The following is a 14,268-nucleotide window of genomic DNA, read 5'->3' on the forward strand; positions in this document are numbered from 1 at the left end:
GCCACAATCAAATGAAATACTTTGTTTGGAGATTTAATCAATAAATTTAAGAACTGTTTTGAGTCCTTAAAACCTTTTTCGGCTTGTAAAGGCTAAACATTTTTTTGAGATTTCATAACACTTTCTAAATGTGAAGAAAATTCTTTTAACTGAAAGCTGAAAAGTACCAGGTTGATGTTCCTGATGATCAAAAACATGGGAGCGATATGTACAAACACATGCAAAATTACTGATTTTTTCACAAGATTTAAAGTAATGATCTTTAATCTCTTAGATTAAATACCTCAGTTGTTACAAAACGAACAATTTATTTGGGATGCATAGTGAGAACATGCGAATTGGAAAGACGTACACGAAACAGATATGCCGAAAAAAATGAGAGATGCAAAAATACAACCAAATTGGCACAAAATTATAACAAACAATATTTACAAGAACCTATTCAATATTTTGTTTTCCTTTTTTCTTTTAAATTTATTTCTATACCCGTTGGATGAAGACAAAAATGCAACTTCGTTTAAATGATGAAATTAAGGTAAAATAAATTTTAGCCTCACTTAGAGCTTTGTAGTATATTCAATTTTATATTTCTTAAAAACTCTAAAGCTAATATTTCTTTCTTGGTGTGGATTAAATAAGTTGCAGATTAAACAATACACAAATAGGTACAAAATGCAGGCTATAAGCCGCAGTGGTAACCACAATCAGAGTCTCATCATTCCTCTAATATGAAACACATCAACAAATTGAACATGGGGTATCTTTTCGTTTTGATGATTAAAAAATAAAAAAAAAGAATTAAAATAAAAAAATAATATGTAACCACAAACAAAAATTTAATTCCATGTGGCAATTTTTAATTTTCTAAAATTTAATAGATTTTGATGAAAAAGAAAAAAAAAAAAAACAAAACAAAAAAAATAACATCTAATAACGAATTTATTGGTCATAAACTAGTTGCACGGTAAAGATAGTTACCCAACAACATAAAAAGACTATGTTTAGCACACACCGTAGCGCGCGCGACGTGCCTTGATGTTTATGCAACATTTTCCTGCATTGCACATCAGCTGCGCGCAGCCGCACGGTATGCTGCTGCTACTTGCTGCATCTTTGTTTGATTGTTTTTGTTTTTAGTGTAAGAAATAATAAACATTTTACACAAAGCCAGGTAAAAGAAAAGTACATATATACTAAACTCACCTTTTTTGTACGAATAAGTTTGGCCAAATCCACAGCAGGTATTTCCAGCAGATGACTCTTGATCGGTGGCAATTTCTGGCGGGCTGTTTTCATATTGGTAAATCGGCTGTACGGCACAACAAACCAACTGAAGACAATCATAGCGGATCGCAGAAACCTCCGCATGATGTACCCCACAATTCTGGAACAAAGTAACACCGCTATTTTGACGAATTTTAATTTTTCACACACAAAACAAAAAAAATTTCTTCTACAACTATTTTCTTCTTCTTTCTTTTTCAAAGTGATGCAAAGACCACGCCAAAACTTATATTGCACAACTTTTTCTTATATTTTTCTTTCTTTTTTTTTTTGTATTGATACCGATTGGGGGACGGGTATACCAAGTTGTGCTTTTTTTTAACTAGTATTCATCTCATAACAAAATACACCCATTTCGTAAGATACAAAAAGAAATAAACTAAATAAACAAAAAAGATATTTTATCTTAAAAACTGCCGGATACCAAAATTCGAAATATCCACGACGCGAGTCCGAATCGAACTGATCCGATTTTTTCAATCTTTATTTACAATAACACCAAACCAAAAGAGAGACTTCGACTTTGTGAGATATGTACACCTTGTACAGACCAAGCAAGCAGCTGATTCATAGTTACTATACAAGTCGTGTGCGCAACAGGGCTGGTTTTACAATTAATAAAAAGATATAATAGCTCAGGGCTATTGCTCTGAATTTGGGGCGCTTAATAACATTGAAAGAAATCTACAATTCGTTGTGTCGAAATTGTTGGTGATTAAAAAATCTTTTACTTACTATCTGGTGCAATATTATTTCACTGAAGAAAGCTAACTTAAAAAAAAACTGTTCTTAAAAAAAAAAACATTATCTTAAAATTTTCTTTTTTTTCGCATACAATTTTTTTTAATCATGATTTTTGCCTCTAGACGGCACCACATTTATGTGACATTAAATAGCCTATATTCAGCGGGTGAGAAAGACGCTTTCAACGATACCTCATATGTCAAAATATTATAACTGGCTTAGAAGATATGTGGGAACATATGTACATAATTCCTCAAAATGGCGTCCAACTAAAACCTAAACGGGTAATAGTTTATGACTTTGTGTTTTTATTTTACTCCTTAAGGTCACTAAAGGTATTTTTTGTCTTTTTGGCCAATTGCATGAAATTAATTTGGTATCACAAACAACTTTCTTAACTTTGATTTCCTAAGTGGCGCCCAACACGAACTCATACTTTTAAGCTTTGATTTATAAAAATAAAAATTTCACTTAAATCAATTTCCTTCTTTGCTTTAAACTTGTTTTTGTACAAAGTGAGAAAGTATATTGAAATTACGAAGCAAATTTTTAACTAAATTTGTTTAAATGGCGCCCAACACAAATAAAAAGTCAAAAAGATGCATCTTAAAGTCATAATTTCATCTCAGTAATCATTGATTGTATTGTTTTTTTTTTTTACATCTTTCTAAAATATAAGAAAGCATGATCATTTATCTGATTGTCTCTGAACTTTGATTTCTTAAATGGCGCCCAAAAGAAACGAATACAAAGTTTTTAAAGTTGTATTATATTCAAATTAACTTTAATCAAATTTTCCTTAATGAAGTTAACACATAAACCTTCTTTTTTTATTACGCCCTATTCGAGTTAAATTAATCATAACTTGTGACTATCATTCGATGTAGAACCGCTCCTGTATACTCATAGAAAACGCACTCGATCTTAAGACAAAAAAAACTATGTTTTGCGCAATAGCAACTTTGTGGGCTTGAAACTATTTATTTTTTTTCTGCATCCCTCCACTAGCTGTTTTATAGAACTGGTGGTGGTGGACGATGGACTGCTTCAAATGATGGTGTGGAATATGGTTAGCTTGTTGTTTAGAAAGATGTAAGCTGAAAAATCAACGCTGACGACAATAACTATACACACGATCATCATTGTTATGACTACGTAGAAAAAGTTTAGTTGCACGAGAGTCGAGTTGAGAGTTTCTGTTTGTTTTGCCTTTTTGCTAAATAAATAGTGTAGTTAATGGATTTTTTTACTTAAAGACTATGGGGCAAGTATTGGTTTCAACTAAATTTTAGTGAATAAGAGAGGTCTAATGAAATCTAAACTTTTGAAGAATATTAAAAAACACTGTTATGTCTTTCCGAAGATATAAAACGTCGAATCTATTTGAAGTGCAACTCTATAAATAAAGAGTGATGTCCAATTAAGAAGATTTTTAATTAAAAAGTAGGTAAAGTAAATGAAGAAAAACCTTTAAGCTCGAATTTTAAAATTTCCTGTTTTAAATGGTGACTTTAAATTTAATGAAGTGCGAATAAATTGGCACGAGACTTAAACCTTAAGCTAATACATTCGACCTAAACGGTCAGTTTTATTTTTTTCTCATTTGATTCTGTTGTAGAGCTATAACCTATTAGCTTCCTATACTTAATGACTTGGAAGAAAACTAATTTCACTTGCAATTTGCAAGCTATAAGATAGACCTGACTTGTGAATGAATTATACCTGCTGACGTTAGTTGTCATTTATGTTTTGAGATAAAGTCATTTTAAGAATTTATTATTGTCGTCAAGGGGTAATTTTTTTTTTTTTTTTTTTCTTAAAAAAAGTATGAGAGAGTAACATGAAAATAGTTGCAAGTAATTATGAATGAAGAATAATTTTAGAATTTGAACCACTGTGCCCGATGTGGACAGAATTTACAGCGAAAAAATTAGGCAGCTATGTATATATTCTATTCTATTCTTCTGGTATATTTAACTTTATTTCTGGTATATTTAACTTTATTCTGATTAAATATACTAGAAGTAAAGTTTTCCTTATGTCGTTATGTTTTACCCGTGATTTTAAATTCGAATGCATTTTAATTTTGATAAGGACAATCATTTAAAGCCGTATTGCGGTTGTCAACTATCAATTTATAGTTGATAAATAATGATATTTGATGTTTTAAAATCTAATTTATGGGCAAAATTTTCAACTTTTCAATGGAATTTTTCAAATACATTTCATAAATACAACGTAAAGCATCGTTCTCGTTCACAATAATTGTGAATTAAGTAGGTAATGAAGTATCTAAATTTAATCGCAATCGGAATAAGGGTGCACAGAGAAAAATAGACTACATAAAATAGAACAAAAACAATAAGTTTTCTCTAACTATGGTTTTCAACAAAAAAAGAAACCTAATTAGAACAATAATGTTTTCCATATTGTTTTAAAATCTGCATTTGAAAATATCCAGAGATACAGAGTTCTATCTGCCGCTTTTTCGATTTGATTTGTGATCAATAGGGTTCTAACTGCAAACAATGTTGCAGTTAGAACTTTGTTACATGTTTAGACGGAAAAATTGAATGCTGAGCAATTAGACTTTGTTTATTTTTTTTTTAAATAGAATTAATTATAAAAGTGATAAATAATTGCTGCATTATTTAAATCTTTTTATTTCAACGCATCCCAATTCTTCAATATCGAATAACTAAGGTCACAAGAATAAAAATTGTACATAGAACCAAAAATCATATAACAAGTACTTGTTATATGATTTTTGATAGAACCTTATTGTTCTAAATTTAACTGTCGCATCGTTGAGCAACGAAGTCCTATATGGTTTTTTAAAGTCAAATTTAAGGGTTAAAAATGTGTTTTAATAAGTGTTTTAAGCTAAAATCTTAAAGATTTCCTATAAACTCATCGAATTATAAACAAAAAATCAAACTTTTCATACACAGTTACCGTATAAAGGTGTTTCAATATTCAGAAGCGTTTTTCTCAAAACACACTTGGGTGTACTTAGAACCTTGTTGTTCTAGGGTCGCGATTTAATACTCCAATCTTGAATTTGATTTGATGTTCCAAGCCTTACTACTTCAACTTGTGGCGAACCAAACTTGACGTCAACCTGAGAACGCCACAAATTAAAATTCAAAATTTTACCAAAGAAAGTATGCGAAGGCATGATGGAAAAAACAAACCAACTTTCAAAATTCAATAAAATTTTTTTTTACCAACTTTGAAGAAAATTCGTCCACCCGTTTAGCGAGGGGAAATGTGTTTGAGATTGAAGATGGATAAATCCATCATTGTAATGCTGGTCGTCATTTATTTTTAACACAAACCCAATGTTAAAATATTAGAAAAAAAGATTTTTGTCTTTTTTTTTAACAAGTTGTATGAATTTTTCAAAACTCTTTAGAGCGTATACAAAATTCGGTTAGATATGAATTGTTTGTAATTTTCTCTTCTTTTATTCTACATGATCAAAAATCAGACTTTTTCGGTAATTTCTCATTTTTGTTGTTAAAAAATTTTCTGAAAAATTTCGGATTTACATAGGTATATGTAGGTTCAACAAAGCACGTTACAAAATATTTTCACCCAGAATTTGTCCACTAAGTTTGACCGAATTACATATCTTTAAATACCTACTAAAACTTGATGAATTTATTGCCATTTTAATTGAGCAAAATATGGAACCGTTTAGAGTACAAAAAATTGCATAAAATACGTCATTGTTATTGTACAATAAAATAGGCAAATAAATAAAATCAAACTGTGTGACATAACAACAAGTAATAAAAACTTAAAATGCACTCTTGCAATTAGAACGTTGACGTCGGTTTTTATTTACAAACAATTAAACGAAAAGAACCACAATGAATATGTAATTTTCTTTATGCTTGTCTGGCTATTTGGGCTTTTGAGTAAAGTATGCTTCTGTCACATCGAGGTTAATATCAACGCTCTGCAATGACCTTCACCTCGATGTTAAGTAAAAGGTGCGTCGTTGTATCGTGACGCAGTGTTTTCTTCTTTTTTTTTGTATTAAGGTATAAGTAGGAAAGTAAAGTGGCATTTAAAAATGCTTCATGGGTGAGATTATATTGATGGTTACTTTTAAGTCTCTGTACAACACAACATCATGCATCGCACAGTGGGCTTTTAACGGTGTCAAAATTGTTTGCAAAAATTTTATTTTAACTAAATAAATATCTACAATGATTAAAATACACTTTTAAATTGACAGGTAGTTGAGTGATTTTTTAAAGGGTACAAAAGTGTTAAGTATGAAATTGACTGTGTCGCACTTACAAGCTTGCCAAGGCTATAAACTAACTTAGCAATGGGTACACACCAAGACTGTTAAAGATCAATTTGTTTATCAAAGGTGAAAGCGAACAAGTTGAAATAGTAAAAGATTTGTACATTTCAAAGTTGTTTTTGTATAAAAAAAATAATGCTAAAAAAGATTCAAAAAATCTCACATGCTTTTGAAATTGAGTCTAAGCTCGAGTCGACGTACTTAATTATTATTTCAATGGGTCATAAGAGCGTATAGAACCTTCGTGTAAGGAAACTAAATTAAAATTGAAGGGTAATCATTGTGTAATGTGTACCTACATCTATTAATTTGTTAATACTACCGACAAAAAAGTTGCCACAAACAAAATGAAAAAAATTATTTTTTTTTGTGTAAACGTGACTTTTAACTTTTTATTTCTAAAAATTAAAAATGAAACGAATGATGACATTAAAAGAAAAAAAAAACAAATAATAAACAAACAAATAAACATACACAGGTAGATAATTGTTATAAGTTATAACCATCAAGTAAATGACAATTACAAATTTAGTTTTTGGGTTCATACGTAGGTAGTAAAGTAATAAAGGAAAGTTTTTTTTAAGTTCAAAATGATTTAAACTTTAATGTGAGCCTTGTGAAACAATTAAAATATTTTAAACTATTTAAAAACTATTTTTTTTTTTTGGTATTGCCATCACAGTATCATTGACAAAATGACCTTTTTAGTTGTTAGGTAAAATAAATATGTTTGTATTATACATATTTTTATGAGGGAATTTCTTGAGAAATACTTTAATGGATTGTTATTGAAAAGATTTACCCAAGTAGCCTCTCATAGCTTTTGACTTCCGAGTTCAAAGTATACCTACTTCACTGAGTGTTAATGTTAGTTCTTACCGATTCAAGTAGTGCAGTGCATTTAAACTTTGACCCAGCAGTTTGTACCGTCCCCAAATGTTTTTCCTCATTCGATAGAGAGTTGGCTGAATATCATAACGCGGGGAATTCACATTTTGGCTTCCATCTTGGATTTTAGTTTTTGAAGTGAAAACTTCTTTAGTATCGTAGTGATTTGAAACAAGATGAAACGAAAACGCGACACGACTTCAACTTGTTACAACTTTTTTGTATTAATAGATAGATGAATGAAATTTGTACTGTAGATAGGTAATTAAATAAATTATAGTTGTACAAAATTTCAATTAATTTCATATTCAAAATTCGGAGATAATGGTAAAAAGATGTTCTTTTCCAACACACGTTATATCTTTTGATCTATTTCACATACAAATTTGATTTAACTTTAATACGCATGTTGATAACGTAACCTTTTATTTGATATATCACACATAACGTTACGTGCTCTACAAGTTACACAATCTTAAATTGAAAAAAATTTAAAAATACCTCAAAACACCTGTGGAGATCTGTTGCCCATGACCAGCCACCGGCGAGTCCAAAAATTATTTTTTTTGAAATTTTATTTTTGGCCTTTATTTGAGTTATATAAGTGCTTCTTCAAAAAAATTTCGTTGAAATCGAATAAGCCGTTTCGGAGAATATCGGATTTAAAAAAAAACGTTCTATGGCAGGTACCGTTAATAATGATTTTCCAACAAAAATTTTTTTCATTAGAAGATAGACCTTGTTTTCAAACTTACATTTTAATTTTTTAAACAAAATCGTTGGAGCCGTTTTTGGGCAATTACAGCTTTACTGAAATTGGTGTATGACAAGTACCGTTATTTTTGGCCCAAAAAAATTAATTCCAAAAACCCCTCTGGAGGGTCTCCAAAAAATGCTACATACCAAATTTGAAGTCAATCGGTGCATCCGTTTAGGCTGTAGATCCTTATACAGACAGACAGACAGACGGACTTCCGGGACCAACTTTTTTGGCATTCTCTATAATCGTAATATCATGGAAAAATGTAATCTGAACTTTTTTTTAGATGTGAATTAGTGATTTCTACAAAATGGCATACCAATTTTAATTTAAATATTTTTTTTTTTAAGAAAATCGGTTTTCGGCCGATGATTCCTAAACACCCTGTAAAACAATTTTCTTGAAATTCATTGGTGTAACAGCCCTGGAAATTTCCTTCAAATTAAAAAAAAAACTGTACCGCTACCTCAATCCGTTCAAAAGTTATGATTTTTGCAACGAGATAAGTCATTTTGGACAACAGTGCGGCGGTGTAGGAAGTACCGTAATCTCAGTCTGGAAATTCGACATGGTTGACTTTAAAAAATTCTAACTTCTCTTGTAGGCATCATTGAAATGAGATTGATACGTCATATAAAAGGCAAAACAATAAGCTTTCACATGGTATAATTCACATGGTATATTTTTATATGTTGTCAAACAAAAAAATTGATTTAACAGCATGAGCACATAAAAATAAATGTTTTTTTTGCTTTTTTTGATGAAATTTCATCGAGTTTAAAAAATTCTAGCTCTTTTTGTGTCTCATAGACTTGATCGATATATATATTTGGAGCTAAGACAAGCTGTTTGGGTACTGAGTAAAACAGAAATATCTCTCATTTTTCAGCATTTTTAACCCAATAATTCTGCAACTGTGTAGCTTTGTATATTAATTTTGAAAAAAAGTAGAAATATTTCTGTTTTAGACAGTATCCTATTATGGATAGATTGGACTTGTAGTTCATACTAAACAAATTTAAAATTTTCATTCGGCAGGCTGGTAACCTCTACTGCTCGCTAAATTAATACCAAACATTGTGGAGAACTTTCGACTATAAAAGAGTCTTGAAATTTGGTAGAATGGTAGATCTGGTAACTTCTACTAAAGGAAACATTTTAAAATGTTATATTGGGCACGTTCAAACACCTATTATTATTATTTTTAAGCCCGAAAAGTAATCAAAATAAAAAAAAACTAAATGTTTATCATCTGATCACTCGAATACCTGAGGTATACCAGAAATTCTCGGATACCTTCAGATTATTTTTTGACAGAAAATGGTTCGTTTCCTTGCTAATTTTTAACATTGTTTACAACAACAAAAAGCTATCCGATAGCTTTATGTTAGCTCTTTGAACGTGCCCATTGTATGCTCATGGGGCGTGGTAGCCACCCATTTCCTCTGAATGAATATGGAACATTTTGAATGCACTTACGAATACTTTTGAATCTTAAAACTTGGTTAAATGATAAAGATGATGGTTTATAAAAATTTGAGATTTTTAATTCAGAAAGCGAGGCAGCTGTCCATTTTTATTAAATCATTTAACATTATAAAGCACTTCCGATTATCTTAGCATCTTGAAGTGCCCATTTTTTTAATATGTATCTGTAACAGTTTTATGTACCCAATTATTGTAAAATCATGAAATCTAACAATCACACAGCTGACGTGAAAAGCATAGGAAACATACAAAAGGTTAATTTTAATAATCATTTTTAACAGAAAAAAACAAAACCGATTTCTTTGGAACGAAACTTGGATTTATGTTCTTCTCATGGATTCTATTGTCCAAGCTGAACTCTGCAGGCACCAGATTTCGAAAACAAAAAGAATTATCAAAATTGGTTCACCCAGTCAAAAATGAAAAAAAAAAAAAAAAATACAGACAAATTGATAACCTCTATGAATTTGAAATTCTGCAATCCAAATTTTATTGAATTAAATTTAAACCCAAATCCCAGAACTTTTGTGCTTTAATATTTCAGTGCCTTTTGTGACTTAGTTAAAAAAAACCTAGAACTTAACATTTATGTTTCTTTTTTGAGATCCCATTTAAGCAAATCTAAATTTTTACCAAATTTTACATAACGGTTTTTAGCTTACTAAAGGATATAATTTGTTAACAAAGACAACTAACAGTTTTTTTAACTGGACTTAATTTTTCATGAAGCAATTTGATTTTTAGAGAAAGTAGATACAAAATATTCAAAAACATTTTCGCAGTATTACATTGGTAACTCCAAACTTTTCAACATACAAAATGTCTCGATAAGCCCCATCCTCCAATCTGAAATTGCTCTTCCGAATTCCGACATTTTAATTATTGCTCTAGAATCAGAAACAAAGAAATCGTCCGAAAAAAAGACTCATGAAACCCTGTCACGTAGTGTCCTCCGAAAAAAAAATTCCGGAAACAGAGCAAAAAGATAAGTATGTAGTTATGAATCTTTAAGATGAGTCTGACAGTCTTCCCAAAGCAATAACTAAACAACCTGTGCAATTGCGGCATGTAGTAAATAGGTACAATATGTAGGTAATTTCAAGTTATAACTGCCTTACCTTCTTACCAAAACAAAAAATTTACTATTTTTTTTGCTCAGTCAAATAACACAACTTGTTTGGTAAGATCTGCGTTTTTTCCACATTGGAAGTAAGTGAAGGACTTTTGTGAACAGAAAGCCGATGAACTTAAAAACCTAATAAGATTACAGGTTTTCTTTTTTTCCATTGAATTACATAAATTATACATATAAAATAAAAGAAAAATGTGCATCATCTGTTGGATTCGTTTTCACGCGGTTTTTATTATTTTTATCGTCACGGTATGTGATTTTTATTTGTGGCTACAAAAGATAGGTATGTTACAAGTATATGAGATTCTTGGATTTTGAGTCATAATGCACAAAGTAATTACCTACTATTGACGGCGACAATCAGATGGAAAATAACTGAAGGACCATGAATCTATAAAACTATGTGAATAAATATGAAATTTTTCCATTTGGAATTCCCCATATGACAGAAACTAAAGGTGTAATGTCTTGAATGTCTTGTATGGAGAAGATTTGTATCCATTCTCGGTTATTTAATTTTTTTTTACTCATGTCATGACACATGGACACAATGCGAACTCAATTTGAATAAGAAAAGCTTGACAGATTTTTCACATTAAACTTTACTTCTACAATTTTTAACAATCTTATTGCAATTAAAATGTGAACTTTTGTAGATTTATTTTATTTATTAAAAATTTTATTACCTTAAAACATTTGTTTAAGACTTTTTTAAAATAAAAAAATTTAAAAAGAAGAAAATTCAGTTTTAGTTTGATTTTTTGGCATGGCAAACTATTTCTGTATTATTCTTTTCTTATAAAGCTTAAACTTTGACGGTCACTGTGGTGTATGTGTAATATTTTTTTTTATTTTGGCTAAACAGATAATGAAACTAGTTAAACTTTGTAAACTATTTTCTGACCATTAACATTATCTAATGGTTTAAAGAATTTGTATTTCTCTGTTTTCAGGTTTAGGGCCACGTTTATAAATGCGCCAGATCGTAATTGTCTTCAGGCGAAATACTATTTAGTTTGCTTTGACCGTATGATACAAAAATTCTTTTGTATCAAGACCTTTTCAAAAATATTTTTCTATACAGGGTGTCCCAAAAGTCAACTTCAACAAGAAAAAGGTAGATAGGGTAAGTTGTGGTAGTAAGCAGAAAAATAATTAAAAAACTCGTACTCGGAGAAAAAAGACCACCTATAAAAACAAACGGATTCCACACCAAATTAAGCGGATTTCTACATGGTTTTTTTGCAAAGATGACTTCTGTCTAAATTAAGCGGACAAATCTTCTTAATTTTTTGAATGCATAAATTTAAAAGAAGTGCACTTTATTTAAGCGGGAAATCATCTTATTCTTAAGTGGAAACATTTTAATTGAAAAAAGAAACTTGCAGCCACTGGGGATCGAACCTACAACTGTTCAACTGTTGGGTCACTAGGCGAGTGCCATACCATCTGCTTTCTCACTGTTTAGAAAAATGATAAACTGCAAGTGACCATAATTTTAAAATTTTTATTTTTGTCGGTTTTTTTAAGATTAAAATTCACATTAAATTGAAATGAAGTTCATTAAACAGAATTTAACCAGATTGGTATTGTTTTAAGGTGGTGGGATCTAAGGTGTAAATCATCTTATTTGAAGGTCACCTTTTTTTCTCGGTGTAACCATGTATTTTGTGAGTTAAGGGGGGAAATCCCTCTTGAAGACAGCCTTTTCAATATTTTTTTGTTGGAAAACCGAAAGCATTTGTTGAAATTTGGAAAAGTATATGATATTATTGATATTATGAAGTATTGATACAATTTTTTGAAGTAAGAAAAAAACAAAATGGGGGCTCTACAGCTCTTTGAAGTTGACACCTCGCGTTTGCGCCGTGCAATGCCCTGGTCCAGAAAACTATTTATGATCAAAAAAGAAATTTTTTTCCAATAAAATATATTTATACGCATTGCATGAACCTAAATTTAGTAAAACCAAGTCTAAAATAAAAATTAGAGACCAAAAAAAACGAAAAAACACAATGTTTTTTTTATAAAGAAATAGTTAAAAAAAATATTTATTATAAATATTTTATTAAACTTTTAGGTTCATGCAGTGGCCAATTACACTGGTCAACAAGGTTTTTGCCACAACAACCAAAATATACTTTTCTAGTAGTTTTTGATGTGCTGAACTCGAATCTGAAGTCAGAAAATTGTTATTGGCCTCCGTCTTTTAAATATTACCGTTAGAAAATGTAAAAAAAACGTAATTTTGGCTGCTTTCGAGGTTATGTTTTTATGTGGGGTAATACATTGTGAATAAATTTGTAACGGTGGCTATAAGAACTGATTTTATTCTTTCAAAAAATGTTTAAATCTTTCCGATATCTGTTTTACTGCCCGAGATATTTAAAATCTAAGCAGCGGTCTTTAAATCAGAAACAACACTGGCCAACCAAATTAAACTTTTTTTGCCACAAGAACCAAAATATACTTTTCTGAAGGTTTTTGGGGTTGCTGAGCTCGAATCCGCAATCAGAAAAATTTTATTAGCCTTAGTTCTTGAAATATTACCGTTATAAAGTGAAAAAAAGGTTTTTTTTTTATAATGGTTATATTTCAAGAACGGATTCTAATAGAATTTTTCTGATTGCGGATTCGTGCTCAGCAACCCAAAAACTTTCAGAAAAGTATATTTTGGTTCTTGTGGCAAAAATTCTGTGATCAGAGACTTAATCTTTAAATTAAGTTTAGTTTCTCTTTGGCTTATTAACTGAAACTTAAGATATCTCGAGCAATAAAAGAGATGTCGGGAAAATGTAAACAGTTTTTGAAAGTAGAATATCAGTTCTTATAATAACCGTTACAAATTTGTTTCTAATGAATTACCCCACATAAAAACAGAACCTCGAAAACAGCCAAAATGACGTTTTTTAGCATTTTATAACGGTAATATTTCAAAAACGGAGGCCAATCAAATTTTTCTGAATTCAGATTCGGATTCATCACTCCGAAAAATACTAGAAAAGTATATTTTGGTTCTTGTGGCAAAAAAAAAGTCAAATTTTGTTGACCAGTGTTATTAAACGAGTAATTTGCCTTTTATTTCAAGTCGATAGCTTCATTAGTTTTTGAGTTACGTTGCACTGCGCGGAAAAAACGCTTTTCGAGAAAAATAATGTGTTTAAAGTTTACGTTTTCGTACTGTGGTAGGTTCGGAGCGCATGAGATTCGGGACTATCTAGGGACTTTTGAGGCTTCATTTAAGGTTAAGACCACTGAAAATAGTTTCGTTGATAAATGAATTTATTAGAAAAAAAAAATTCTGAAATAAAAATTTCAGAGGGATTTCCCCCCTTAAAGGCATTTGAAAAAAAATTGAAAAAATGGTCACCTTGGGTTTTCTCAATTTCTTTTGTTATGGAACCTTGAATAACCCAGCTTACAATTGCGTTCTAAAATTTAAATTCACCTGCATCAGTTTTAAATATTATATCACTTTTTTTTCCAACTAAGTACTCAAAAATTTTAAATGACCCTAATTCAATGGACTGTAGTAAAGTGCTGTTTTTTTTTATAGATAAAAAAACATTTATGAAAACTCGAAAATTAATAGTTGAAAACCTATGTTTTACCCTTAGAGGATATAATATGTGCCCTTGATTATGAAAGTGG

General features: G+C 30.2%; 1 protein-coding gene across 1 annotated transcript in view; it reads right to left on the reverse strand.

Moving 5' to 3' along the window:
• The window catches only part of LOC129913675 (fatty-acid amide hydrolase 2-A), a 35,068-nt gene that overhangs the window by 13,702 nt on the left and 7,098 nt on the right, over positions 1–14,268 (reverse strand). Inside the window, exon 2 of the mRNA XM_055992467.1 lies at positions 1,204–1,384. Within this exon, the coding sequence (XP_055848442.1) occupies positions 1,204–1,384 (181 nt within the window). The remainder of the gene's footprint in view (positions 1–1,203; positions 1,385–14,268) is intronic.

This window comes from Episyrphus balteatus, chromosome 3 (genome assembly GCF_945859705.1).
Source record: "Episyrphus balteatus chromosome 3, idEpiBalt1.1, whole genome shotgun sequence".
Classification (NCBI taxonomy): domain Eukaryota; kingdom Metazoa; phylum Arthropoda; class Insecta; order Diptera; family Syrphidae; genus Episyrphus; species Episyrphus balteatus.